Below are 27,129 nucleotides of genomic sequence, written 5' to 3' on the forward strand. Positions count from 1 at the left end.
TTCTTTCTTCCTTTCCTGTCAGCCTTGCTGGGTTAACCAGATAGGAATCGCAAACAGATGAGCTAATTCCACTTTATTTTAAGGCTACATTGACCGAATCTTGCAAGTCTGAAAGTACAATTCTCCCGCCATCTCCTTTACAGCCCAAGAATCTAGGGAGGGTCCCTTCTGAGCCTCTTGCCCAGCCCACTATCCAGCTGGGGGCTTTGTTCTCTCTTATCTGACTGCTCCCTAGGCAGTGTCTCTTCACCCAGTCTCCCAAGATCTTTCCCCCTTTCCTTTCCTTTCCTTTCCTTTCCTTTCCTTTCCTTTCTGACAGCTACCAAATAAGATTTGTTCTTTATGTCATTGAAAAGTAGGTATTTATAAGAAAGCCACCACAGTTTCCTATAGCACTGAAGATCCCCCAGAGAGATTTTATCACAGCCTGAATTACTGCATCAAAGAGAACCAACTAAAGTGCATCTTTTTCTTGTAAGAGAATGTATACATCCTCACACATGAGCAATGTCTAAGCAAGCTGAATTTGAAGATCCATGTATACTTCTAAAAAACTGGTATAAAGACATTGAGGGGGAAGAGAGTGTATGAAAGAAATTTACATGAAAAGGTCTGCATCAAGGACATTTATATAAATACATTTATATAACATATTGATAGGGATCCTGAGGATTATATATTAGTTGTGTACAAAAGCTCAGTATATTAGAACACATCATGAACAAAAAGAACCATGCAGAATTTAGACAAAATACTTCCTACTACAGCAGTGAAGCTTCATTTTAGAGGTTCATTTAGTAGGCAATCTCAACAAATCTTCAGATCCAACCAACCGTCCAAACTGAATCAACAATTCAGATTGAATCTCTGAATCAGACGCTTCCCACTCAATTCCACAATCTGAATCAAACTGCTGATTCAAACTGGAACCAATTCACCCCACCCTGATGCCTGGAAATTTCAGCATCCCAGAAGATTGTTGTTGTCTATAACATATATTTGGTAGATCCAGTGGTAGATCCATCCTTTGGTTGATAAAAGCTAGGCATTCTTTTCTGGTATAATAATGCACCTAACCTGGAATTCACTCAGCGTCCATGGCTAGCAAAATTTTGTCTGAAGCATTGCTAAGGTATTTAGGCCACCCATCCTTGTCCAATACAAGAAGTTCTGGATGTCCAAAGGTAGGCATCAGTGGACTCTGTTTCCAGATGCTAATAGAGAAGGAGGCCTAATGCAAAAGGAAGCATTCACACCCTCCTACAACTCGTCTCTTCTTGCATCATGCATGATGCATCCTACAACTAACTTCTTTCTGTAATTAATTTGACTACAGGATTTCATCTGACGTTTTTATTGCAAGACTCTAGTTTCATCTTTTCCTTTCATCAAGGTCACCAAAATGTACATAGTCTTGCAAAGAGTCAGAAAGACTTAGTATATATCTGTAGAAGACTTTGCGTGGCCAGATGCTAACAAGACACTCCGTTCATAGTCTTTCCGTGCCTCAGTCAAAACCTCTGAAGAAGAATGCAAGGTAAAATCCATTCTGGAGAATACAGCTAAGGAAATCCATTCTGGAGAATATAGTCCATAGGTGATTGTTTCAAGGCTAATCATGGGTTGTAGAACCATAAAATTGTAGAAGATGGCTACTGGCAAAGACAATCGTCTTAATTTTTCAACAAGCATCTGAGTCTAGCCATCACAAAGAAGAAACGGTGTTTTTCCATGATTTAATGGCTATGCCTTAGTTGAGATATCTTGTGAATACACATTTCTCCATGCCCAGAAAGAAGGTGAAGGACTAGTTGTCCTTTGAACTTTCTGGTGGAGTTTCCTTTATTGGGGCAACAGGCACAACGATAGAGTTGCTTGTCTCAAAACTTCTGTTTCCGGTCAAGAAAACACCAAAGAATTCTCTCATTTTCTTTGAAAAGCCTCAAAAGCTAGTCCAGGCAGTCACCAGGAGTCAAGGCTGTTGGAGAGGTACTTAAGACAATGTTTCTTTAAAACAAATGTTCTTACAACGTCCTATACTTACTAAGTTCTAGGAGAAAGTAGTGGATCATATAAATGTGATTGTGTGACAAGAGCTAAAATTTTCATAGGACAATAGTTTTCTGAATTACATACCTCGTACATGGAATTTGACAACTGGACAGCATAAATGGATTCTCCATGCCTTTACTGCGGCCAAAAGACAGGATTCTGTGAGTTCTAGTCCTGCCTGAGGCATGAAAGCCGGCTGGGTGACCTTGGGCCAGTCGCTCTCTCTCAGCCCAAGAGCCAATCAGGCGTGGTAGGAGAGTTCTAGTCCCGCCTTAGGCGTGGAAGCTGGCTGGGTGACCTTGGGCCGGTCCCTCCCTCTCAGCCCAAGAGCCAATCAGGCGTGGTAGGAGAGTTCTAGTCCCGCCTTGGGCACGAAAGCCGGCTGGGTGACCTTGGGCCAGTCCCTCTCTCTCAGCCCGACTCACCTCACAGGGTTGTTGTTGTGGGGAAAATAGAGGAGGGAGGAGTATTAGGTATGCTCACCGCCTTGAGTTATTTATGAAAATAATAAAGGCAGGATAAGAATAAAATTAAATAAATAAATAAACAAATAACTATTGCAGCACTGGAAAGATCAAAGTATGGCCCAATTTACTCAATGGTTTAAAGACCCAACTACACTTGTCACCTATGAGAGAATTGCCTATAGATGTAGACTTTGTATGGATAAGTACACTGAAATATGGGACTCATTTTTACAAAATTTGCTAGTTTAGGGAAGAGCATGTCGGTTATATAATTGCATTAGAACACACACACACACTCACACAACATGCATACATACGTACTTGCATCATATTTGCATTAGACAAATATATATCCAATTGTGATTGTTTATTTTTGTGATGACATACTATATTCTATATTTTTATTTTATTCCTTTCTGTTATATTTTTTTCTTATTTTTAAGCACCTGTTATGTATTTTTTATAAAATACGTATTTTTTTTTGTTTTTTGTTTTCCATTTTTCTGTCAATGTTTTTTTTAAAAAAAGCAATAAATAAATAAATAAGACTGGCTCAAAGGCACCAAAATACATAAATAATGTGGCGTTGATGCATGTACAAAAGGGCCGAAGCTTGCATAGCAATGCTTCATCTGTCACCCTGCTGATGTTGAAACTCACCCACCTCAGATGCTGCTGTCGCTGGGAGTCAAGCTGGGTTCAGAGGAGACTTGAATTTCCCAACCACCTTGCTGAAAAAAGCAGCTGGATAGACAATTTTCAAAAGGCAATGTTCAACCTACCATCTCTTCATAAAGCAGTACCTACAAAGACGTTGGCCTTTCCTACCTTTTTAAACAGTCCTGTTTTAGCAACTACTTGAGTAATGGTTAGCTAGCTTATGGCTAAGAAGCATCTGGTGAAGACTTCCTTTTTTCACTCATATGTGTGAGTAGAAAATTCAAGTCAGAGTAGGGTAGTGCTGTAGCAGTTTCTGCCCTATATAGATCTGGACAACTGTGGACTCTGTAGAATAGCTGGTACCATCTGCCTCTATCTTGGATCAAAAGCCATCGATTTTGTATGTTTTTTTTGTTGTTGTTCATGATGTTTTCTGATATACTGAGCTTTTGTACTCAACTAATATATAATCCTCAGGATCCCTACCAATGTGTTATATAAATGTATTTATATAAATTTCCTTGATGCAGATCTTTTTCAGGTAAATTTCTTTCATACACTCCCTTCCCCCTCAAATAACGATGTCTTTTGGTATACCGTTTTTTTAGAAGCATACACTGATTTTCAAATTCAGCTTGCTTAGACATTGCTCGTGTGTGAGGATGTATACACTCTTTTTATATTGTTGGTTTTAATTTTCTAAGCCTCCCAGAGTCACTGTGTGTGAGTTGGGCAGCCATATAGATTTGTTAAATAAATACATACATACATACATACATACATACATACATACATACATACATACATACCACCCTAACTGCCCAGAGTCCCCATTTTTGGGGGGAGATGGGTGGTAATAGAAATTTGAATAATAAATAAAAATACTACCCATTGCTGAGCTTGTTTGTTTATTTATTTATTTATTTATTCGATTTATACAGCTGCCCATCTCAAACCAATGACTCTGGGTAGCTAACGGTCATGAAAACAGCCAAACAATTAAAACAGTACAAAAGAAATTAAACACAAGATATCCAAATCTGTCAGTGTCAACCCAACCAGGAAACAGGGCCCTTCATACACTCAGGACTCCAAGCCCAGACACATAGCCAGGTCTTCAAGGCCTTCTGGAAAGCCAGTAGGATTAGGACCATCCAAATCTCAGGAGGGAGGAGTTCCTTGGCCATCTAGGTACAGCATTTAATAGCAAAACTCTCATATTTTTAGTATTCTCTGTTCACAAGAATATGAAACTCACCTACATATACTGTGTTTCAGTAACCTGGGAAACTATTTCTACTTGGGAAATGAATAGCTCAAAAGTTCATTAGGACTCCCAAATGTTATAGAATGGCTCAAGCAAAGCAAAGAGAATTAATCTACCCAGACATCAATACACCTGCATACTTTTTAAACATTCAGATTCAAAAGACACATTTATTTCTCACAAGGGCAAAACGATATCCTCCTTCATGTTGCAAAAGTAACCACTAAAAGAAATGACTCATCTATGGGCAGGCACATTATTGCAAATAACTGAAAATGAAAAGATGGAGAAAGGAGAAAATAACATTCAACTTGTGTAGAGTGGAAGGAGATTTAAGGAAATAAAACGGGTTGACTCTGGACCAGCCGAAGTTCAGCTGCTGATGGAAACAGGGAACCCTGGCAGGCAATACTGAAACCTTAGAGAACTCAAGAGAGGAAGTAGAGAAAAAAAAATGAGAACAGAGAAACTTTAGTTGATAGATGGATAGATAAATAAATATATAACTCAGCACTCTTACTCCAGCCTAGCCCTCTCAAAATGGGTGGAATTGCAACACTGGGAATGCCTAGCTAACTTTCTTGAGGCAAATAGATCTCCCTTGGGGAGATGTGAAAAATACTGAGACCAAGGAAGAAAAAGAGAATTTCATCTGTGGAAATCGAAGTTGGGCAGCGGAGCTGCAATGATGCTAGGTAAGAAGAATGAAAAATAGTCTTGAACGATTTCTCATACTTCCAAGAAAATTCAGGTTGATTTTAAGCTAAATCAAAGACATAGGTACAACACAAGGACAGCAAAGCAAGGAAAACAGACATTGGTATCTGGATTCCAGGACACTTATGAGCAGTGTTTCTCAACCTTGGCAACTTTAAGAGGTGTGGACTTCAACTCCCAGAATTCCCCAGCCTGGGGAATTCTAGGAGTTGAAGTCCACACCTCTTAAAGTTGCCAAGGTTGAGAAACACTGCTTATAAGATTTTGACAAACTGTTCAGATGATACAGAGGTTCGGGGTTCTGCACAGGGTGGAAAAGCAAAAGATGGCAATGCAAAAAACCTTCAAAGAGACTTCAGGCTGCTTGACTGCTTTGAGATCTATTTAACAAAAGCCACACAGAAGTCAAGCTATTCTCTGAGCTTGTTGATGGGTTAAATAGATGATCCTGTAGGATCAGGTAGATGATCCTGTAGGATCAGGTAGATGATCCTATAGGATCAGAATCCTTTATCTCACTTTGAAGACTTGCCCTTGTGGGTTTCCAAACAGGGCAGAAGCTTCCAATCAGAGGGCACCATCAGACACTGGCACTTTTCTGAGAAATTCCGTTTTAATTTCATTAAAAGAGGAAATACGTGAACAACAACAATGCCACTCCTGTGAAAAAGTATGATCATCATTCCTAGAGGCTCCACAAGACTTTTAGTTAACCTCCTTTTTTTTTTCCCCTTGCTTTTATTTTTCTGCAGACCTAAATAAATGTTCTCAGCTAAGACATCTGGCTGACATCCAAGAAAAATAGCAGGTAAATACTACCCAGGAACAGCAAACGGCCCACGTCACAAGTAATGTTATGACACTGGCGCATGTTGCTTGAGAGTACTTTTTCTGCTCCAGAACATCTTTTAAGCGGTTGGATGTCCTTTTTCAACCCTTCTTACTGTTTTTGCCAAGAAGAGAGGAGTGAATTTGACTTAAAAAAAAATACTACCATGTTTTGCTTTGTTTTGTGTTACGGAGTAAACGTCACCACTTCCAAGTCATCTCCAATTTCTCTTTGGTCTTTGGTCTTGGTTTTGAGTGATTCAGAATTGCTTTGCCATCTCTTGAGCTTTTTAACTGGCTCTCTCATCTTTAATTTTATTTATTTTATTTATATATCAAATTTAGTCACTGCCCATCTCACTCAGAGAGTGACTCAGGGGCCCAGCGGGCCACACCATGCAGCAGCCATCAATTACAGCAAAGCTGGGAATCATTTGGTGATTGAATGCTGCAGGGTCCCCATGGAGGGGCCTCTAATGAAAAGTAGGCAGGCCCTTGGTACATTACGTGGGTGGAGCCGAGGTTGGCTTATTTATTGATTTACTTGTTATTACTGGATTGATATATAGCCTCTCTGTTTGTAAACAGACTGCCTTGGCCTTCCAGAAGGCCCTTAAGCCCTGGTTTTATCCTTGGGCATTCAGGCTGGGATGTTCGGGGAGACTGACATACGTGTCCCTGTTTTGCAAATTGGTGACATGGTGCCTCAGTTTTCTTTTGTATTGGATTATTTTTAACTTTATGGTAATGGGGGTTCTTTCATAAATTGGTTGCTAGCTACCAAGAGCTGAGATGGACAGGCATACAAATTTTCTAAATAAATGAATACCCTCAAAGCAACGGGCAACAATTGAAAGATCCCAAATATAAAACTTAACAAGGAAATGAATTTTGACCAATATAGATATATAGTCATTTTCCTAAATATTGGGGGAGTGGAAGCCAAATGTGTGCATGCACACACACATGCACACACATGCATGTGAGCGTATTCCATAGCTTGGAGGCCACGCTGGAGAAGGCTCTCTTCCATGTACCGATGTAATGGTATGTGAGAAAGACATTGGGAGATGGGGGGAAGAGACACTGCCTAGGGAACGGTCAGATAAGAGACAGCAGAGCCCACAGCTGCATAATGGACGGAGAAAGAAGCTCAGAAGGGACCCTCCCTAACCTCTCAGACTGTAAAAGAGATGGTGGGAGATTTGTACTTTCAGATTTGCAAGATTCTGCTAATGTAGCCTTACAATAAAGTAGAATTAGGTCATCTGGTCGTGTTTCCTGTCTGGTCTGGCTAGGAAGGCTGGCAGCCACATAGCTGAGCTGCTGGCAGTCAGGACAACTTCCAAATCAAAACCAGCTCTCCAGTTGATCTAAATAAAAGGGCTGTTAACAGGGGGCTTGTCCAAAGGGGGGTCAAAAAAGGCAAGGTGGTAGCCACACCCATGTGATCTAAACCCCGCCTCTTTTTACATGTGTTGCAGCTGCCATCTTGATTTTTTTTAGACCCACACTCTTCACAGATGCCTCTGACCATTTCTCCAACTTCGGTCCTTTGATAGAAGAAGCAAGTGCCGTCATACACCGTGTTCCTCTGGGAAATGAAATGGGCATCACACAAGCCTATACAAAGTTACAGTTGAGGGTCTGCTATCCATCCCAACCCAGATAAATAGTTTGTAAATACTGCCGACTTACTTTCTCCTTGAAGTGTAATACGATGATCAAAACTGAAATGTTGGATCTGGATTAAAGCTGCATTCACACATAAGGTTTCTCTTTGTTAGTGAATTAACAAGGCAAAAGTGCTAGGCTATTTCGACCCACCAGCAACAAAAAAAAAGTAAAAACTAGTCAAGCTTGTCATGTTGGACAAATCAAGCTGCTACTGGTTAAGAGTGTTGTGTGAGCCCGGTCATGTCCTACAGACCTTGGCCAATTCAGTCATAAGATTGTCTCAGTATAGTCAAATATTTGCTCCCTTTAATCCCTCCTCTAAACTTCCTTCACTTCTCCACTCCCCTCCCTCTTCCATTATTGTCTCCATCTCTGCTCACATTAGAATACAACTTTTCCTTTATTGATTTGCTTCTTTGCAAGCTATATAGCCTCCTTCTGTTTTTTTCCCCCAAAAGCTCAAGATGGCATATACCATGCTTTCTCTTCCCACTCTTCTGCAACAACCACCCTTGGAGGTAGGCTGGGCTGAGGGAGAGTGACTGGCTCAAAGTCCTGTAGGGAGTTTCAGTGGATGATGAAGGACTGGACTTTGGGTCTCCTTGTTGCTAGTCCAGCACCTTCTCCACTGGACCAGACTGGCTGTTGGGCTGAGAAGGAGGGACTGGCCTAGAGTCACCCCAAGACCATCTCTGGTGGAGGGTGAGCTAGGACCTGGGTCTTCCACTTCTAGTCCAACATCTTTATTGCTGTACCACACGGGTAGTCAATTCCTTCGGGGACACCCATACACTAATCAGTTCCTTCCATGCTGCAAAACAATTGCCAGAGTCCAGTTACCTTGGCTCCCAGTTTGTGTCATGAACTAAAAGACTTGCTTGGCATATGCCAAATTTGAACAGGAAGACAAACAGGGGGGAGCACTGATTTTGGAAAGGGAGGGGGACTTCCTTGCTGTGCTCTCTTACAGGGATCAAGACCCAAGACCGATACAACCAGATTGGTTGTAAAACAGCCATTTGAAAATCTGAAACACCCACCACCCCCCTTCACCACACAGAGAGAATTCCTTTCTCCTTGCACAACCAAGAAAATTAGACCACACCCTATTGCTCACACAAAATAAGGCATCTCATTACAGTGCCAGGAGCCGGGCTCCTCTGGTGCTTTTTTCATGCAGGACAAGGAGAAAGTTTCATGGCTTAAACTCTTAAGATTTCAGGAGACCTGCCACAAAGGAGAAATCTCTGTTTTTCTCTTGGGGAGGCTGGCCAGTCAGAAGAAAGGCCAAAGAAGGTTTGAGGTTGGTGAGTAGAATTTCCCTTCTTACTGGTGGACTGACGGGAGTTTCGGATGATGGAGAGATAGATAACTCAGCAGGGTTTCTCTTTAAACATATTTGGAAGTACTCATTGCTCACAACCAGGAGAGATCCACCAGATGCAAATATTTTAACCCTGAACAGAGATTGCAGGGAATACTTTCATAGTACAAAATGTAGTAAACATGATCTGTAGGTATGACTTCAGTGGATAATAAGATCATGTTGATTCAACTAGCAGTCTGAGTGGGCATTTTCAGCACCTGGCGGTAAAGACTCCACATTCTAGGATATCAAAACCAGCTTCTTAATTCCACTTAGGACCCCAGGAGGAAATAGTGATGGGCTCATTTGCTGAACAACAGATCAAAGCAACCCGCTTCATAGATTATGCTTCAGTAGGAAACATCAGGAAAAAGCAAGCTGTTTTAATGTCGGTAATCAGGAAGTGCCTCTCTCACTGTCCTGCTCATCCTCTTAAGCGTCTGTGCTCATGTGTCTTCTGTCCCTCAAAAACTGAGTTGAGCAGGGGCTTGGAGGTTAGGATCAAAGACATGATGAAGGCGACTCAGTTGCTCCATCTTCTTGGCTGTTTATAGGATAGGAGGCAGTCCAAGTTAAACACTTTAAAGAACTCTAGCTAAGCACAAATTTGGTTCTTCCATCAAGAGGCAGAAAGAAAAGATCAAGTATCTCGATCTACGGAAATCAAGATTAATTGTGCAGTCAACTGAATGGAATGGTGACTTGGCCACCAGGCCCATGGATTGAGTGGCATTTGCCAAGCTCTAGGTTCAGTGAATTGCCTTCATTTTAAAATAAGTAGTCGTAGTAATAGTAGTAGTAGTAGTAAATTTAATGCTGGCCAGGAAAAAGCAGACATGTGTGTCCCGATAGGGATGGAAAAGAGGCAGGCAGGCCTGGAGAAGAGGGAGTTAATTTTTTGTCCCTGCCTCACTTTGCAGCCAAAGTATATTCACTTGGATATACACTTCCCTTTGAAATGCACTGGCTTGTAAAGGAAGGTGGCAACTAGACAAAGAGAGGGGGAAAATAAAGGCAGTTCCTGGAGTAGAAATCAAAAAAGCATCTGTTCTCCCAAAGCTTCTGCAATTCAAAGAAGAAGGAGCAGCAGGTTATAAAGGAAGTTTAATAAACTTTGCACAAGGAGAAAAACGAGATGTTTCCTGCCAGACCTGACTTGCTCCAGGGAGCAAGGGGGTGGGTGGTGGTAAGGAGGAAGGATTGAGAACAGTAAGAAGGGATTTTGTTTTATTTTTAAGTGTGGGTCCTAGTCAAGGGTGGAAAGCAATTTGGCTACATTGTTTAGGTAGGCATACAAAAGGTGGTCCCAGGAACTTAGCCTTGTTCAAAAGAAAGGGCTTTCCCACGTGTCGGAATCAATTCGGGGAGAGAAATACATCTCTAGGTTTCTCCATCCTTCAGGATGCCATGCGTGGGCTTGGTCAGTCCAGAAGGTGCAGAGTTCTGTAGTATGTCTATTTTGAATACCTCCCTCAATTTTTTTTATTTTTTATCCTTTTTTTATAAGGTTGCTTATTCAAAACTAGCCAAAAAGAGAGGAAATTTCCAGGTTGTTGAACTCCATGTGGGCAAGTTTTCCATTTGCAAGGAGACTGGTTGAAAATTAAAAGATTATGTTAGGCTGAATGAGCCCCTTCATTCATCTGGTTCATAACATCTTAATCATGGCAGTGACTCTCTAAAAGTTTGGCAGAAGTCTCTTAGAACTTGAGGGTGGCAGAGCTTAATTTATCACCTTCGGGGTGCCAGGCCTGTACATCACCCTTCAATTATTTCTTGTCCAAGTCAGCAAACTTGGTGGCAGCGGCAGCATGTTCTGTGGGTTGAAATGCTTCCAACAGCCAGCCAGACGGCATCATTATTATGGGTCGCAAAGGATATGGGCATGTTCTTCAGGACCTGATAATTTCTTTGGCCTGCCCTGTTGTCTGCAACTTGGCTTATTTGCTCAGCTGGAGAGATTTTTGTAGGGAAAATCATAATCTGGCTTCTGTTAGGGCCATAGTTCAGTTTTTAAAAGAAACTCTCAGTATAGCCAAAGAAATCATCAGTTCTAATATTATTGTATGTGCAATATTATTATAAGTCTGCATGAAAGCTCAACTCCTGATAATTTACATGGATCTGTGCATGTAGGTTTATTGACAGAAACAACAGAGACAGGTTGCCGTTGTCTTATTCAAGGCTGTTTTTTCAACTTCCTAGTCTGGCATACAAACCTGGACATCCCAGATGGTCCCTATCTAAGGCCTAATCAGGATCTCCTCTGTTTAGCTTCCAAGAGCCAGTATTGGAAAGGTACTTCACTGAGCTTTGTGGAACCCATACAACATCCTGGCTTCAAACAACATACCAAGCCTAAACAATGGCATACAAGACACGACGGTTGGCTTCACACAACAAGCTAAAACACAAACCAGCTAATCACACAATGACTAAGTAAGAGAAGTGAATCTAACCAGAGTCTATAACTGCACATGATTTGCAACCATATTGCTCTGTTCACTAGATCTCAGTCTGGCCTATCCAATCCAGCACTGGGATTAAGGAACATGGCAGATGGGTTCCAAATAGTCACTAGGTTCATGCATCACATCAAGGCATGTCTGTCTAACAATAGTTTAATGAAAAAAGCACAGTTGATTAGATTCACACACTAGGCCAAAGCCAGCTCACATACTTTTATTGTTGCTCAGCACAATGCCAAAAGCCAGCTCGTGTTAATAGGTAGTTTCTAGGTATTCCATCAGTAAAAGGGTTAATGTCTTCCCTTTAATCTTGCACATGAGATTGGGTATTCACCTGCAAAGCACTCCCCCCACCCCGGGAATGGGAACTCCCATGTCAGAACTTCTTGGAATGCAGACACCAAAGTACAGTTAGAAATCTGTCTTCTCCAAATAGGCTTTGGGCAGAGTAGAAGACACGTCTCTTGAAAGAAGCAACTATTTGCAGATTCTGAAGTCTGGGGAAGTAACGTAGTGGTGGGGGAAACAGCAGACTTTGTCACTGAGCTGCTTAATTCCAGTAGTGCACATATGAGCCAGGGTGCCACCTGATTTCTGGGTCTGATCATATGTCTTTAAAGAAAGGCAGAGGGACAACCCTTTGCAAAGGCTTGGCTCCCATGCTGTAAAGACTGTATTGCTGCATATTTCAGAGCACATTGTTAACAGCAAACAGCAAGGCCAGTTTTAAACTTCGGCAATTCTAAATATGGCTGCTACAAACACCAGGCAGAAGAACAGTGGACATGAGAGTTTTTGCTTCAGTGGCACTCCTGTGCCTTCACCCATAGCTGGATTCATTACGGTTATCTTTACTTGTGTATTTCTGTAGTCAGTGCTAATGCTAAAGCAGCCTTTCTCAACCTTTTGACCCTGGAGGAAACCTTGAAATATTTTTCAGGCCTTGGAAAACCCCTGCCCATTCAGGCTCAAAAATGGGCCAGAAGTTACAAAATTATTGTATTCGTTACATGGGTAGGCCTGTCTATCTGCATTAACTGTGTTCTTAAACTGAAAATAAAGAATGAAACTGACCTTCTTAATGTGAAGTTGCCCAAATTTGAAATAATTTTTTAAATAAAGCGTGATCTCCCAGGGAACCCCTGGTGAGCTCTCGTGGAATCCTAGGGTGCCACGGCACCCTGGCTGAGAAACCCTGTGCTAAAGGCTTAGATCCAGCTGTTCTCTGCTTGGTTGGCATTCCTAGCAGAGAAATGTATCTCTGTTGGTGCTTCTCAGGCATTTTAGTCCAAACAAACTTTGAGCCAAAAAAAAATGAGTCATCAAGGAAGAGAAGGCCAGCATGGCCCTGTTTGTAACTATTTACTATTGGGTAGAGAATCATTGGCTTCTCCTCCCCTACACTAACATTTTCAGACAGTTGCACAATACCTATTTAATACCTGATACCACCTTCCATAACTAATGGCTCTTGAAACTCTGTACGGGATACCTGCCAAAGTCAAATCAAACAGTCCAGAAAATTGAGACAATCATATTTACATACCAATATTTTTAACTGCATCTACCAAGGATATAAATAGGTTACCTATTGAGAATATAAAATGTTGTGTTCTAAAGTAAGTCTCCCAAAGATATATTGAAATGAAATGCTTTAAAAGCAAGCGCGTGAATCTATTACCCTGCAGTAGAAGAGCCCATAAATTCATTTAAATATAATCAGCATTCTGAAAAATAATCTCTAATTAAATGACTAAAATTCACTCAGACTGTTCAGATTGGGAAGTCTAGTTGCATATTACATTCAGAATACAAATTCCAGTTACAGAAACTGAGATAAAACAATATGACTAGGTGCCATTAGATACCAGGTTGGTAGGGATTATGTTACAGTGTCTAGTTTTCTGTTAGCAGCTTCAAGAAAACTGCTGTACTTTCGAGTGTTGGCATAAGATGGTGTAGGGCAAGGGTCCCTAAAATCTTCAGCTCATTGACCCCCTCAGGGAGTTTCAGATTCTTCATCAACCCCCAAACATTTATTGTATGAAAATAATTTAATAAATACTACTTTAACTAATAGTCCTACAAATAATAACAACAAAAACTTCTTGGATAGTGCCATCAACCCTTAAGGGTCAATATTGGCCATTTTGGAGAACCCTGGTGTAGGGTATCATGATGGGAACAAGATATATTGTTCAGATTTTGAACACACAAGCACACACACACACACACACACACAGAGACACCTGAGAGTGCAATTATGAATAGTTGGAACTGGCAAGAACTAATGAATCTGCAGGAGAGCTTTTAATAAATAGAAATAAATTCCTTATTTATTTAGGTTATAACCCCTTTCCTCCAGCAGCTCAAAGCAGCATACTGTAATTCTACTTTATTGTAAAGCTACATGAACAGAATCTTGCAAGTCTGAAAGTACAATTCCCCCACCACCACCTGTCTCCTTTATAGCCCGATAACTTAGGGAGGGTCCCTTCTGAGCCTCTTGCCCAGCCCACTATCCAGCTGCAGGCTCTGCTGTCTCTTATCTGACCATTCCCTAGGCAGCATCTCTTTGCCCCGTCTCCCCAGATCTTTCCCACATACCATTACAATTACACCAGTTACACTGATCCTTGGACTAAGACAGAGAGGATGTAATGGGATGTGAGAATAACCTTGGGAGACAGAAGGAAGAGCCACAGCCAGGGCAACAGTCAGACAAGAGATATCTCAGTCCACAGAAGGAATGGACTGGAGAAAGCATCTCAGAAGGAACCTCCCTAGTTCTCCAGAAAGTAAAGGCAGGGGAGGGGAGAAGGGCTTTCAGACTTGCAAGACTCTGTTCCTGTAACTTCACAATAAAGGCATGTTACTTAGTACTCATGGTTCTGGTGTCCTGTCTGGACTACCTTGAAGGGCTGACAGAGAGACACAGGCAGAGAACCACTATCCCAAAGTCCTCCAGTGAACTTCCTCAGCTAAGGGTGGATTTAAACCAGGGTCATCCCAGTGCTTACTCCAGCATTTTAACTACATCACCCCCCTTTACAGCAGGATTGGCAACCAAGTGATGCCCATAGCTAATTCTTTGCAGCCCTCATTTTCAGACCTCCAATGGCCAGCAGCCAGGCTTATTCTTTTTGCCACTTTGAAGTGGAAAGACAGGCAAAATCTGCAGCATCAGCCCCTAACTGATCAGGGTGGTCACCTCAAGCCTGCCTGTAGTGATAAATCATCCCAGCAGTGGCTGGGTGATGGTTTTAAACCTCTAACCTGAAGTCCGTCCAATTCTGTGACCAGGCACTTCAGTTTCGGCAGAAAGACCTGTAAGCAGGCTGCCTTCTGTTAAATGCAGCTGGCAAAGGAGGTACCTCTACGGCCACCACCAAGTGAAGTTGCCCATCCAAGCCTTAAAAGAACAATAAAGCCATGCCAGTAAGGACAAGAAGAAACAAGGACGTTTGGCAGCGAGTCTGTTCAATACTGGTCATATTGGACAGTTTCTGAGCTTTTGTGTCTGGCCAGCCAAACCACACAGCTGGCAACTTTTTGACTTCCTGCCTCACTTTCCCTGCACAGTGGCTGAGCTCCAGGCAACAGCAGCTGACTGACTTCTGCTGTCCCCTTTTCTTGCAGGGGTGTCTGCAGGGTGTGATCCAAACAGTCAAGATGGTGGCCACAATAGTGCGATTGAAGTTCTGCTTGTTTTTTTTATGAGCATCATGTGCAACGTATATAAAAAGCAGGCAGAGCTTCGATCACACCATCGTGGTTGCCATTTTGACTTTTGTTAATAATATTCTTTATTAAAGACTTCTTTCATAAGTAAAAAACAAGGAAGGAAGGAAGGAAGGAAGGAAGGAAGGAAGGAAGGAAGGACGGAAGGAAGGAAGGAAGGAAGGAAGGAAGGAAGGAAGGAAGGAAGGAAGGAAGGAAGGAAGGAAGACAAAACAGAGAAACAACTAAAGAAACTAAAGTAAATGTCTTTTTTGCTGCCATCTTGACTTTTTGGACCATACCCTTACTTTCCTGCCTATCAAGGTGATGGCAACAGCAAAGTTGTTTGCAGGGCTTTTAACAGTAGGCAATTTCTGAACACCGCTTTAACCTACTCTGCTTTATGGCTATGTGTGTTTTTTTGAAATATATAAAAAAAAATTAAGGATACTCTTAAGATGTTCAGGCTTTTTCAAAAAGAATATCCATCTGCCTGCAAGGACAACCTGACTACTGACCCTGTTCCCCTGCCTCGAATGGGTAACAACTTGAAAAACCCAGCAGATGAAATTTGTTCAGGGATCATGGAAATGCTTCTGAAGGGAACACATGTTCCCTAGAATGAGCTAACAAAAAATATGAATGACTTAAGAGTATTATTTAATGCAGGAATGCAAAACCTATGGTAGCAAAGTCTTGGGCTACAGCTGCTCCAAGAATTCAAATCCCCAATTTATAATCCAATTCATTTTTGCCTGGCCTAGGAACTTCTCAAATGCAGCCCCTGGTGTGGGGCTTAAATGCCAAGCAGGGCCAAAACTTATAAAGAAGGCTCACCCCTTTATTTTGGCTGTGCTTTGGGCTAAGTAACATGGAATTAAATTTAATTTATCAAATAAATAATCCTTATTTGGTTCTGCAATTATACAGAATCCAGTTGTTGCATGAGGAAAAAAAATCCATGCCAATAGAAAACTAAGCTGTTAGCCAGAAGGCTGTATTAGTTCTCTTCTACTTGATATGCTGGCTTTCTTGGTGCAGGATATTGCTTGCATGGAAAACATGTTTTTGTTCATTTATGGGAGTGCACAGTTTTCCCTCTAGTTGTAACCTCTAGTTACAATTTAGTTTATTGCAGAAGGAGGGCGCATCATGTGGGGGGGAAAGGCAAGATTGTCTTGTTTTTCCTGTTTCTTTTAAGGTCCTCCAGGTTAGTTTATTACTTGCAGAAGGAAGCCTGCTTCATGTCAACCAGCAAGAGGATAAGCTGTTTCAGGGCTAAGGAGGGAGAATAGATTATATCAAAGGGGGAGGGGGAGAACATGCCACTTTTGAAAGCTCCATCATATAAAAACAGAAAAATTAAAGCTGGTGGATAAAAAGCCATCAAGTCCAAAAAGGAGAAAGTTCTGCCCCAACTGTACTATGCTACCTGCTTCTCTTTCTTCTTTTATTTTCTCAATCTGTGAGGTTCTTTTATTTATTGTTTAAGGTTCATGGATAGTTTTTCAAAATATCCGCTGCTCAAATATGGTTTTCTTTGACTTTGAAATCAGCCCATCACATACCTAACTTTTATTTTTAAAAAAAAGCAAAAGGAGGCCTTTAAAAGATGGGAAAGGTGTGGTCCTCTCATTTCCTCTGCCTGGTTATGATATACAGCCAGATGTGCAACACATCTGTAATGACAGTGGAGAAGAGAGAGAAACACCTGCAGATGTTGGTTTCTCTCTCTCCTTGAGATCCAGGGCCGAGCCCTTTAACACCTTACCCTCCGTAGCCCATATGGCCCTGCTGGCTGGCAACTTTGGCAATTGAACTTCAGTGCATCTGAAAAGGCAAATCTTTTTCCCTTTTATAGGAGACGCCAAGATGAACCAACAGTCTTGGTGGTTCTCCTTCATGTGCGTTCCTGCATAATGCAATTAACAACTGCTGGATCTGGGTGTTTTTCTTCAGGACTGCAGCAAAGGGGGTAGCCATTTCTTCACCCCGCTCCCAACAGGCTTCCTTTGAAGATGTTGTTTGCATGGCTGCCCTGTATCCCAAGAGTCAGCTCTCCCAGGTAGACCAGACAGGAAACAGAACCAGATGAGCTAATTCTAATTTATTGTAAACCCACATTAACACAATCTTGCAAGTCTGAAAGTACAAATCTCCATGGTCTCCTTTACAGTCTGAGAAGTTAGGAAGGGTCCCTTCTGAGCCTCTTTCTCCACCCATTATGCAACTGTGGGCTATGCCCCCTCTTATCTGACCATTCCCTTGGCAGCATCTCTTCGCCCCTTCTCCCAAGGTCTGTCCCGCATAGCATTAGACCAAGGGAACTGACATCTGGGCCTCCAGAGAGGAAAGGAAGGAGAAAACAAAAGTGGCTTCACAATACAAACTCTACTCCCTTGTACGCACATCATGATGTCACACACAATAGGCAAGGGGCGCAGTTTGTCTTGTGATGCATTTGGTCATTTTCCCATCCTTGCAGCTTGTACAAGACACCTCCTAGAACAAGACCCAGAATTGGCTGGATTCTTCTGTCATACTAAGCCCCAAGGCACATGGCTAGCTTTTGGTTAGGCAGAATACGTGAATCCCTTCGGTGGCTGAGTTCGCACAACATGCTACACTAAACTAAAAAGGGGTTGGATGGTTGTGGTTCAAATTTCCACACGGCATGGAAATTCTGACCTTGGTGGAATTTTCTTGTATGAACTAGGCTACTATATCAAGCTATAATTTGGTTTGTTTTGGAGGTGCATTGCATGTTTTGTTTTGTTAACCTGGGATCAGGATTCAACAGATTGCATGACAGAGGCTTAGCCTTGTTATTGTTATTGTTCATTAACTTTCAGACCTATCGTTCATGGGTGTATTGGCCCTAAAATAAGCCCTTATGATTTATTCAGCAAACAATTATTTTAAAATTGGCACAGCATAACGTACAGACTCCGTTACTCTCTCTGGTTCTCAGGGAAATCCTGAATGGCAACAGAAAATTCAGATAATCCATCTCTGATTGGGATCTAAGGAAAGACTGTTGAAATTTTGCACTGCCCTGTATTGTTTTAGAAAGTTTTTTTATTATTATTTCAGTTGGAAAAAAAATGGTAAGAAATGTAGAGTCAGAATGCATGTGGTTCCACCTGTTTGATGGGTTCTTTCCAGATGCACAAAAAGCTTAGTGTTAATTGCTCACAAGCACCACAATTAAAGGAGAGAAAGGGAAATTGGACAGCTCCCCAAACAAGGAGCAGGGTTTCCTAGCCAAGAACTGTCTGTTGCTGTTCTGGCAAAAACTGAGCTAGAGTGAACTTTGGGGCATCCAGCCCATGTGGCTGGCCAGGGCTTCTGTCTTAAATGAGATGCCCCCTGCTCATGTTACGTGGTGGATTTCGGTGGTGCCCCTGGTTCTCAGGAAGGAGGGAGCACATTCCAAGGAGGGGAGCAAGATAAGAGAAAACACAGTCCAGAGGTGGAACATGGGAAGACTAAGAGGCTCAGAGTAGCCCCGCCCTAGAGCCTCCCCAGGTTATTTCCCTTTAGGTTAGGTAGAGTGGCTTTCATCTGGCAAGGTTCTGTCTATACGGCGTGAGCAAATAAAGAACTGAAGTTTGGTTGCATTGATTCGTTGGCATTCTTGGGCTGGGCCTGACATGTTTGTACCTCAAATCCCCATTCAACATAGATCTCCAGAGGTCCATGGCAAAGCTAGGCAGCTGGGGTTAGACTGCAGTACAGAAGAGTTGGGTTCACAAATCATACCACATCCCAGGCTGAGTTCACACACTTTTTTAACCATGCACAACATGCTTAGCACCCTGGTCTGAGTCCAGCCACTGTGTCCTGTAAACCATGCTTTATGACTTAGTGTATTATGTACATCCAGAAAACTGAAGTTCATTCAGCAAACTATGCTTGATCCAGTCACTTAGCTCAGTTTGTGAACTAAATTTCTTTTTAGCAAGTTAAACCAACCATAGTTTAATAAAATATGTGAAACAATCTATAAAAAGTTCCTTTTTTTTTTAATCCTTTCAATCATTTCCAGTCCTCGGACACTGCCTCGACAAGTCCCTGCAGTTTTCTTGGCAAGGTTTTTCAGAAGTGGATTGCCATTGCTTCCTTCCTAGGGCTGAGAAGGAGGTCACCCAGCTGGCTTTGTACCTAAGGCGGGACTAGAACTCACAGTCTCCTGGTTTCTAGCCTGATGCCTTCACCACTACACCAGACTGGCTCTCTAAAAGGTTCTTATGTTGCCTTAATCCATGAACAGCATAGGAGCATTCTATAAGCCCAATAAAATAATTGTGATAATATTACTATTGACATTTAACAAACCAGATTGAGTCAAGGGCCAACAGTGGTAAGGACAAATTTCCTGAATAAACACTGGGTTTCTTTTTTTTTTTTCCCTCCATGACATCTTCAGAAAGCATGGTTTGACTGGCAAATTGATGATGGCCAGTGTGCCAAATGGGCAAAGTCACCAAGCAGTTAGCCAGTTGGAAATGCCAATACCAGACACCAATAATGGAAGAGAAAAGATTCTTGGAAGGAAGGAGGTCAGAAAAACTCAAACATTTATCAATATTTTTGCCCCCCAAATATCCACTGAGAACATTCAACACAAGTCTAGTTTAAATCCCAGGCAAGACAAGACAGAAGGCTTGGAACAGGTCCTGAAACACAGGAAAATAAAAAACAGAATCTAAAAACAAGGAAGTTGCTGTGTAAGAAATGGCCTTTGGCAGGGGAACTTGGCAGAGGGATTAGTATACTATGAAATATGAAGAAGGAGGTACAGAAAGTAGAGGAAATGTCATTCCAGATGGGGCTGGAGAAGGTGGGCGGGCGGGCATGCGTCACCCAGCTCTGACTTAAAGATGGGAGAAGCCGCCTGCCATGATGAATCGGAGGAAGGATGCTGGGCCTTAAAGGGTGTAACTCAGAAAGTGGGATGAAGCCAGCAATGGCCAGAAGAGCAGGGCCAAAAGGAAAGAGTGGGTGGGAAAGGCATGAAGATGGAAGAAAGAAGAAGTAAGGCAGAAGCAAAACTGGGAAGTGGGACTAAGCCTGGGATGGTTGAAAAGAACCATCTTCCAGGGTCCAGGTCTCTTAAATGCCAGGACCTCATTAAACTAAAAGAATTAGCATGATTTTGGATTTCATCCTCCAGATACTACAGTAAATGGAAGGATCTTGATTTGTTATGGGGATACATGCACATCAACAAAAACACCACATCCCTCTTGGAGTGAGACAACCAAGTGTTTGATTACATCAAGACACCATTTTGTCGATATTTCCCCACAATGCAAATTTGAGAGAGGAAGCAGAAAGAGAAGGAGTTACAAATAGAGGAAAGGGGTAGAAAACCACAGCAAACTGCACAATGCCTCCATCCAAAATTCTGTTGGAACTCCAGAGGACTTCTTATGTGTTGGATTCTACTTTGGAAATCTATGGAGATATCCATGTTAGGAGAATTTCAGAAACCTCCCAATTCCTACATGAGCTGTAGGTAGGAATTGTAAGAGGACAGCCGTGTAAGCCGTATTAGTCTATGGGGGCAAAACAATAAAAAGGAGTCTGACAGCACCTTTTCCAACTTAATGAAGTTTATTAAAAGGTCTAAGCTTTTGTAAGCTTCAACTCTTTTCATCAGATGAATCTCATAGGTAAAAAGGAAGTGCATTATGGGCAGGCAAAAAAAAAAACCCAAAACAGCCAACTGATAGATAAAAACAGCCAACTGTGGCTTCAGCTATCTTTGCTGCTATGTGACTCTCCAGCAAAGGCAGCAAGTGTGGGACTCTGTCTCCTCCTAAGACAGAACTTTGAGCCATCCAGCTTTGTATCTGTGACCATCATCCTTCTCCAAATTGGTACCCTCCAGTTATACCAGGCTATGCAACGTTGGGGAGGCTGAAGCCAATAAGTAGTGGGTGAGATTGATTGATTGATTGATTGATTGATTATGTGCCATCAAGTTGGTGTTGACTCTTAGTGACCACATAGACAGATTTTTCTCCATAATCATCCATCCCTAACCTGGTCTTTCAAGTCTTCTTGATACTTTCTCTCCATGTGGTTTTCTTGGTAAAAATGCAGGAGTGGTTTACCATTGCCTTCTCCTGCACGGTATGAATTGATGCCTTTGCCATTGTCACTAAAGTGATCACCCACCTCCAGAATCTCCCTATATTGCTGCTGCCCAGTATAGGTACCTGCCTGTTTTAGCTGAGCAGCTGGGATGACCTTCACACCTTGGGTGACCCTGCCGGGAATATATACTCCTGGCATTCACTCACAACATTCTTCACTCATCCCTCCCAGGAACACCACCCTCACCCCCACCATGATGAGGCAGCACAGCAGGACTTGGGGGGAGTGGGTGAGACCAGAGCAAAACTCAAATTTGACTTCATTTCATTAAATACAATTGATATAATTTCTTCATGGGCATTTTGTAATTCTTCCTCTTTGCCCCATGAAAAACTAAAAGCAGGCAGTGACTTTTGAAAAGATTGGGGACCACAAGTTTTCCTCATCCTGAAAAATGTATCATGGGTGGGAGAAATCCTGAGAAATATATCATGGGTCGGAAAGCCTGATGCAGGGGATCAGCTATGCAATCCTGCATTTTAGATGGTTTAGGCCTATCTCATGATGTTCAGGATAAAACCTGGGACCTCAAGTGTTCTTACCCCAAGCATCCAAAGAGCAGCATGTGTTCAGTTAGACTCTTGGTAGACAGTCTGTCCATGCTACTGCATTGGGCCAGAGGTCCTACGTCCTTTCACATCCTGAGTACCAGGTATTGAGTGGGAGACAGGGTGTGTCAAGTCAAAACCTGCCCCAACTATAATCTTGGGAACTGCTTAACTCCAGCAAATTATTCCAAGGATATGCCAGGAAGCCAACCAAGGTGTGAGTCAACTAAGCCAACCAAGGTGTGAGTCAATAGCCTTATAATGAGTTGTGTCTCGGGCCAGGTTAATAAATATTGTGACACTGACATTTTCAGCCAGAGAAAACTAGATGTCTGAAATAAAGGCAGAGGAACAAAGCAGCCAAGGGAACTCCAGGGAATGTGATTTATTTGTAGGCTGGTGTTTTGTTCTGTTTTTTGGAAAATGCACATGCCTGCTTGCCTTAAACAAGTAATTCTGGGGGGTTAACAAACAAGACATAAAACCCATATTTAAAAAAAACTAATATAAAAAATGCAGAATACAGTTAAGAATATTAAGAGAATTGTTTCATGTTATCAGAAGTGTTGTTGACAATACCATGATGCTGTATAACCGTGGGGCTGTAACTGCAGAAGAGGATAGTATTCTATCTCATTTTAAACCAGTCATGGGATCATAACTGTCCATAAGTCAGCAAAGGCAACCCCACCCTCCATGAATTGGGGAACCTGAATGTGGAAAGGGTGATCTAAATAACCCAGAAGTTTGGGACATATTCCCCCTATTTTATATTTTTTGTACTGTATTTTGTTCGAAGTGATTATAGCAAGTTATCTTTGACTGAGTTAAGGAGATGTTATTTTAAAAAATAGGTGGGTGGTAGCCAGGAAAACAATCACATCCTTTCACTCTAAGCCGTTAAGGGTGTGAAAGATGAAGAAGAAAGGAAGCACAAGACTGGTAGTCTCTAGCAAGAAGAAAGGGTCCAGATGTTTAGAAAACACAACAAGAGTGAACACAGGTTCTGCCAAGTTCTAAAGTTCTGTGAAATTCTCTAAGGAGAGCTGGGTTCACACAACATTCAGGCTAAACTAAAAAGAGATGGGGTAGTATGTTATGGGAAAACCAATCATTATTTCAGCATCTTGCATGACTTACTTCATCCCATGAAGCCATCACGTCAATGATGTGTTTTGGTATCACGTATAATATGAACACTGCCAATATGTTTTGCAAACCTGGATTTAGAGCTTAGGATATGGTGTGAACCCAGCCTAAGGGTCATGCAAGGATCCTTTTCAACTCCTTTCTGTCCTGTTGATGCAGAAATGACTTCCACGGTCAGTTCCTGCATAATTCTAGTGTAAATTTTACAAAATTACACGTTTGGCAGCGCAGCATTTTGAAAGGGCATATGAAGTGAGTTATGCAGGTTGGAGCAATCTTAGCATGAGATAGCAACCTGCATTCCCCCTGATGCCCTCCTTCACTGGTGCCCCAAATAGTATTAATATAACTTTCAACTAACTTTTGGCAGGAAGAAAAGCAGAGTATTTATTTATGCATGTACTTAAGCTATTAAATATCAATTGCCTTTTGTTCCTGCTCTGCTCCACTAACTTCTTCCTTTGTGCCCCACCTACTTTCTCTGGTCATACCCACTGCTCTGAGTACAGCCCTCAGGTGGACTGAAAGCAGCTCTAAGCATTAAAAAGTTATCTAATGCTTGAATGCTAGGAACCTTGTTTAACTGTATGCTTCTGTTGACTTTCCAGGTGCTCATGAACAGGGCTTCCAACTTCTATCGCCATGGACTGGAAGACATTACAGGGCCTGTTGAGTGGAGTGAACAAATATTCCACTGCTTTTGGCCGCATCTGGCTCTCGGTGGTCTTCGTTTTTCGTGTCCTTGTTTACGTGGTAGCTGCTGAGCGGGTGTGGGGAGATGAGCAGAAGGATTTTGACTGCAATCACAGGCAGCCTGGTTGCACCAATGTCTGCTATGACCATTATTTTCCCATCTCCCATATCCGTCTCTGGGCACTGCAGTTGATTTTTGTCACCTGTCCATCTCTGCTCGTCATCATGCACGTGGCCTATCGTGAGGACAGAGAGAGGAAGAACCGGGAAAAAAATGGGGAAAACTGCCCCAAATTGTATAGCGACACCGGAAAGAAACATGGTGGTCTTTGGTGGACTTATCTCCTTACACTCTTCTTCAAATTGGCTATTGAGATCATCTTCCTTTATCTCCTCCATAGAATATGGGACAGTTTTGACCTGCCACGCCTGGTCAAGTGTGATCTGCATCCTTGCCCCAATACAATTGATTGCTACATTGCTCGGCCTACTGAGAAGAAGATTTTCACTTATTTTATGGTAGGGGCATCAGCTCTTTGCATTGTCCTCACCGTGTGCGAGATCTTCTATCTCATCTTCAAGAGAGTGGTCCGCTCAGCGCAGAAATGGAAGAAGAACAAGAAGTCACTGACATACAGCAAGGCCTCCACTTGTCATTGCCATTCAAGGATGGAACACTCACAGGACGGGAAATTAAAGAATCACCCCTTGGAAGCCCTCAGAGCTTCTGCACCTAACCTGACTTTAATCTGAGAGGGAGAAGAAGCAAATCCAAAATGGCCCCATGCCAGGACACATAAATAGTTTTTTAAACATGAAATGGGGAAAGAGGACTTGACATCGAGGCCTTCCATTGTATCACTAACCAAATTTTCCTCAAGAGAAGGGCCACAATGATTGAAGGGGAGCACTGCCATGTTTATTCAGGCCTCAAGGCAAGGCCATCTGTTTACACATTATAGCTAAACTAAGCATGCACACTTAATATGCTCTGGCAAACTATGTTGTCTGGTTCCCCAAACCTTGCTAGAAAAGTTGCAACCATCTACATCCTCAGGTTATGCTTTCTACTTTTCCAAACTATCTCAGAAGATAGGTAAACATCTGTGTACAATATGTTGTGGTCTTTAAAGCCTGTAAGAGCCGAAGTCTATGACCTTGGATTTCTTCCACTGATTTATTTAGTTGTTAATAGAGTTGTTTATAAAAAGAGACGTGGTGGCGCTGCGGGTTAAACTGCTGAGTTGCTGGGCTTGCTGATCGGAAGGTCGGCGGTTCGAATCCGTGTGGCGGGGTGAGCTCCCGTTGCTAGTCCCAGCTCCTGCCAACCTAGCAGTTCGAAAACATGCACATGTAAGTAGATTAATAGGCACCGCTTCAGCAGGCAGGTAACAGCGTTCCGTGTAGTCATGCCGGCCACATGACCACGGAAGTGTCTACGGACAAACGCCGGCTCTTTGGCTTTGAAACGGAGATGAGCACCGCCCCCTAAAGTTGGACACGACTGGACTTAATGTCAAGGGAAACCTTTACCTTTACCAAGAGTTGTTTATAGAGTGTTAGTCACTGGTTGTCTGGGAAGGAGAGGGGTAAATTAATTAGGAAAATTCAGTAAACATGCATTATTTAACCCAGATGTCCTCCCTTCTCTTTCAGGCCACAATTCTCAGAAATGACCAATCCCAATGTGGCCTGCAAAGCAGGCTAAACAAATCACACTGAAAAGTTGTTTTAGCCGAATTTCCTCTCTTGAATTTCACCTGGAGGAAATCCACTATGAATTTGGAGTTCTTGTTGAGAACAAAAATATCTGAGGAACTCCAAGGGAAGCAAAGTCTTGCTATGCAAAATTTTGCAAGGTAGAGGAGAGATTCTGCCTATACCATTCCTACTCCATTTATAGCTGAGCTTGATTCCTGAGCACTGTATCCATACACTTTTCAACAGAAAGTGCTTTCACATAGTATTGTATATGTGCTAATTATCTGAGACAGTATTTTCTTCTCTGAAGCCTTCTGGAGAGGACATGGCCTTCTATACTCTGCAAAAAAGAGAAGAATCCATTATTTCCAGAATAACTTCAAAACATTACATTAGGCCTGATTTCAGCAGGAAGTCTTCTGCTACAAAGACTTCCCAATGAAATCAAGCCTAATGTAACATTTTGAAATTATTCTGGAAGGATTAGTCCAGAGGAAAGGGGACATATCATAAGAAAAGAGGTGGAGGGAAGCAATTAGTCTAAATCAGTGTTTCTCAAACTTGGCAGCTTAAAGATGTGTGGACTTCAACTCCCAGAAGTCCCCAGCCAGCCAAGACTATAGAAACTTTTCAGGTAGATTTGGAGTCTCTTTCATTAAGATTTCCACATAGACCCTCTTCCATGCAGAGCAGGAGCTAAAGTCATGTTTAAAATATTTGTTTGGTTGATGCATCAGTTGCTACGGGAAGCAAAATCCACCATGCACAAAGATTAGGCAGGGTTCATGCCTCTCTCTGGAACAGCTTAGCAAGAGAGAGCAGACCGGAGTTCCTTTTGTTTTTTAATTTGTTTTTATTATAGAAGTTTTTTTACAAAGCAAAATCAATACAAATTTAACGAAAAAAGTAAGTAAAGTGATAAGTAAATAGAAAATAAAAAAGAGAAAAATATAAAGAAACAGCTTCCAATCTTTTTTACAGCAGTTACTGTATAAATGCATTTCTATTTTATCCTCCCTCTCTAAAGTCACCCCGTGGCTCCCTTCCATCCATATTTTACCCTTTCTAATAATCAAACCCATAAATCACAAGTTCATTTTTTTTCCATTTTTGGCAAAAAGCCCATAAAGGGTTTCCAGTCCCTAGCTAATGTAGCTATTGTCTTTTCCCTAATCAAACAAGTCAATGTTGCCATCTCTGCAAATTCTGTCATCTTCACCAACCATTCCCCCATTGTAAGAGTGCAGGCAGGAGGTCCCATTATGTCTAAAGGGATTGATACTCCCAGCTTCTCCAGACAGAAATAGCAAAGAAGCTGTTGGAACGATGAACAAAAAAATTCTGTGGCATGGCCGTTTGTTCAGTTTCTCATGTTTTCAGCCTTAAGTTTGTTTCATTTCATTTCTGCCAATGATGATGATGATGATTCTAGACAATCATTATTATAACTTTACTACATTTCTAACAACCACATTTTACAAGGGTGTTTTCACTTGCAAACACTTTCAAAATTATTATTAGTATTATTTTTATATCATGGAATAAAAAATAATTCAGATATAAGTTTTAAAGAATATTTTAAAAAATAGACACGAGAGATAAAACGTGCAAATATAAACAGCAAAATACAGGCCGATAGCCAGCAAATGTA

The 27,129-nt window shown here is 41.8% G+C and overlaps 1 protein-coding gene across 1 annotated transcript; it reads left to right on the forward strand.

Annotated features, from left to right (window-relative positions):
• Positions 1 to 8,800: 8,800 nt before the first annotated feature.
• GJB3 (gap junction protein beta 3) lies at positions 8,801 to 25,678 on the forward strand. The gene is made up of 3 exons (XM_063312203.1): positions 8,801 to 8,975; positions 23,693 to 24,992; positions 25,341 to 25,678. Exon 2 carries the CDS (start codon positions 23,727 to 23,729, stop codon positions 24,528 to 24,530), a length of 804 nt encoding a protein of 267 aa, XP_063168273.1. The 5' UTR covers positions 8,801 to 8,975; positions 23,693 to 23,726; the 3' UTR covers positions 24,531 to 24,992; positions 25,341 to 25,678.
• The last annotated feature ends 1,451 nt before the right edge of the window (positions 25,679 to 27,129 follow it).

This window comes from Candoia aspera, chromosome 10, assembly GCF_035149785.1.
Source record: "Candoia aspera isolate rCanAsp1 chromosome 10, rCanAsp1.hap2, whole genome shotgun sequence".
Lineage (NCBI taxonomy): Eukaryota > Metazoa > Chordata > Lepidosauria > Squamata > Boidae > Candoia > Candoia aspera.

Coding starts and splice junctions, on each gene's coding strand:
- GJB3 (XM_063312203.1), top strand. CDS start 23,727: ATGGACTGGAAGACATTACAGGGCCTGTTGAGTGGAGTGAACAAATAT.